Source organism: Arachis ipaensis, chromosome B09 (genome assembly GCF_000816755.2).
Source record: "Arachis ipaensis cultivar K30076 chromosome B09, Araip1.1, whole genome shotgun sequence".
Taxonomy (NCBI): Eukaryota; Viridiplantae; Streptophyta; class Magnoliopsida; order Fabales; family Fabaceae; genus Arachis; species Arachis ipaensis.
The window spans coordinates 10875086-10877496 of NC_029793.2; the positions used below are offsets into that span (position 1 = coordinate 10875086).

The window sequence follows — 2411 nt, forward strand, 5'->3', positions numbered from 1 at the left end:
TGGTTATACTTTTCAGATAATTTATGGTGACTTAACACAAATTAAAGGAGAAATTACAATTGGATCCCTAGGGTAGTGTCATATTGAGCCAATATATAAATAATAATAAAATAACTTTTACCATGCATATGAATTTGACCAAAATAATAAGGACTTTGTTTAGCAGACAATGGTTTTTATGAATAATGTGAATAATAGATTTTAAAATTGGTCCAATAAAATAAAAACACATTACAGTCTCAAATTACTCACATAAATCTTAATATTAGGATAATCATCTGTATACCTAATAAATTAAACATCTGGTATATCCATTGTTCACATTGTTTAATATTTCTATTATCTACCTATACTTTTCCAAATAATAATTTCTCACTTTCTTATTGTTATATGCATCATCACTTTAAATGATCCTGTTCTGGAGTTTTAAATATAGTACTAAATAGCACCCAAGACTTTCATTAAAAAATATATATATACATTTAAAATATGTGAAATAACTAATTCAATGGAAAATTTTTGAAATACACATAATAATTAAAAAAAAATGATTATGTACTTTTGCTTATAATGTTCTTAGTCACTAATTAAAACTCTTGTTTGACTCTTCCAGGTTGGCATACATATTTCTGGATCGCTTTCATCCCTGTCATTGTTAGTATCCTCTTCTTTTCTGTTCTTCTTTTTGGTCCTTAAACATTTATTATTCTTAAAAAATTCAAAAGAAATTGCTTAACCCTAAGTTGTCACATTTAAATCCTAACATGATATATATGATCTTCAATGAATGTTAGCATTCTGAAAACAAACTATCTTAATCAAAACCAAATATTTTGATTTTTTCAAACCCAAAACTAAAAAAATAAAATAAAATTGCACCAACCAAAACCAAAATATCTCAATTTAATGTGTTTCAACTTTTAAGTATTTAAGAAATACTCATGCTCAAATGGTTTTAATCATTGATCTTAATAATAAAATATATATAATTAAGATCGACGATTAAAATTACTGAAACATCAGTATTATTCATTCGAATAATTGAAAGAAGAATACTTGAAATTTTTTTAATATAATTTGGATTTTGTGGATATAACAGGTGCTGCTTGCGGTAGGGACAAAGCTGGAACATGTAATAACCCAATTAGCACATGAAGTGGCAGAGAAGCATGCAGCCATTGAAGGTGAATTGGTGGTTCAACCATCTGATGATCACTTCTGGTTTCACCGACCTCGCATTGTTCTCTTCTTGATTCACTTCATCCTTTTCCAAAATGCTTTTGAGATTGCTTTCTTCTTCTGGATTTGGGTACATTTACATTTACTTACTCTCTTCACTCATTTCCACCACCATTTATTTTTTTTTTTCTTAACGTTATCAACATTATTTGTGTCTCTCAGGTTACTTATGGGTTTGACTCGTGTATAATGGGTCAAGTTCGTTACATTGTTCCAAGGCTCATTATTGGGTAACTATAATATATATACTCTGTTACTTCTAACGAGTGAATATTGTTGTTTTCTAATTCATAATCACTCCAGGAAAAACGTTAATTACCGTTGAAATTAGTGTTGGGATTTTAATAAAAATTCGATGAAAATTTTATTTATTATTTAGATTGTGTTCGACAAAAAAATTTGATGATATTACCGTTGAATAAATCTGACGATAATATAGATTTATTTTTTTGTTGGATTTTTCCAATCTAAATATGATGATAATAAAAAAATATTTTAGAAAATAATAACAATTATTGTCGGATGTTTTACGCAAATTCCGGTGGTGAATGACAAAAAATTTAAATCTTTTTTAATTAAAATTTTTTTACATGTTATTATATGTTATTTTTAAATTTACAGTTTTTATGAATATTCTATTCCTCTCTCTTATTACTAAAAATAAAATAATGAGGATTAAGGATGATTTAAAAAGACTCACCTGAAAAGAAAATAGTAGTAATATATCAAATTCAGGAGTGATGATATGATCTTATCACTATAGTAGCTCTATGTTGTGTCATTTTGAATTTGAATCTTTCTTGTTTCTCTTATTCTTATCAATTCTTTATGTTGGGGGTTGCAGGGTATTTATTCAGCTTCTATGTAGTTACAGCACTCTCCCACTCTATGCTCTCGTTACACAGGTGAGTTTTGAGTTTATTTTATTTTCTATTTGAAAGAGACTATTTGTTAAAAAGACAAAAGTTTTTATACAGTTCGAAAATTTTTAATTAGTCTCTAACTATTTAAGTAATTGGTCTAAACAGTCCTATAAACAGTAACCTATTGATATGTTAGGATTTAGAAACCTTTAGACTAGTGACAGGACTGCTTAGACTAATTATTTAAATAATTGTAGATCCATTAGAAATTTTCAAATTATAAAGAGACATTTTATCTTCTGAACAAAT

General features: G+C 27.0%; 1 protein-coding gene across 1 annotated transcript in view; it reads left to right on the plus strand.

Moving 5' to 3' along the window:
• Nucleotides 1-2411, plus strand: part of LOC107619121 (MLO-like protein 1) — a 7576-nt gene that overhangs the window by 4595 nt on the left and 570 nt on the right. Inside the window, exons 9-12 of the mRNA XM_016321343.2 lie at nucleotides 614-654; nucleotides 1100-1309; nucleotides 1402-1469; nucleotides 2084-2144. Coding sequence (XP_016176829.1) covers nucleotides 614-654; nucleotides 1100-1309; nucleotides 1402-1469; nucleotides 2084-2144 — 380 coding nt within the window. The remainder of the gene's footprint in view (nucleotides 1-613; nucleotides 655-1099; nucleotides 1310-1401; nucleotides 1470-2083; nucleotides 2145-2411) is intronic.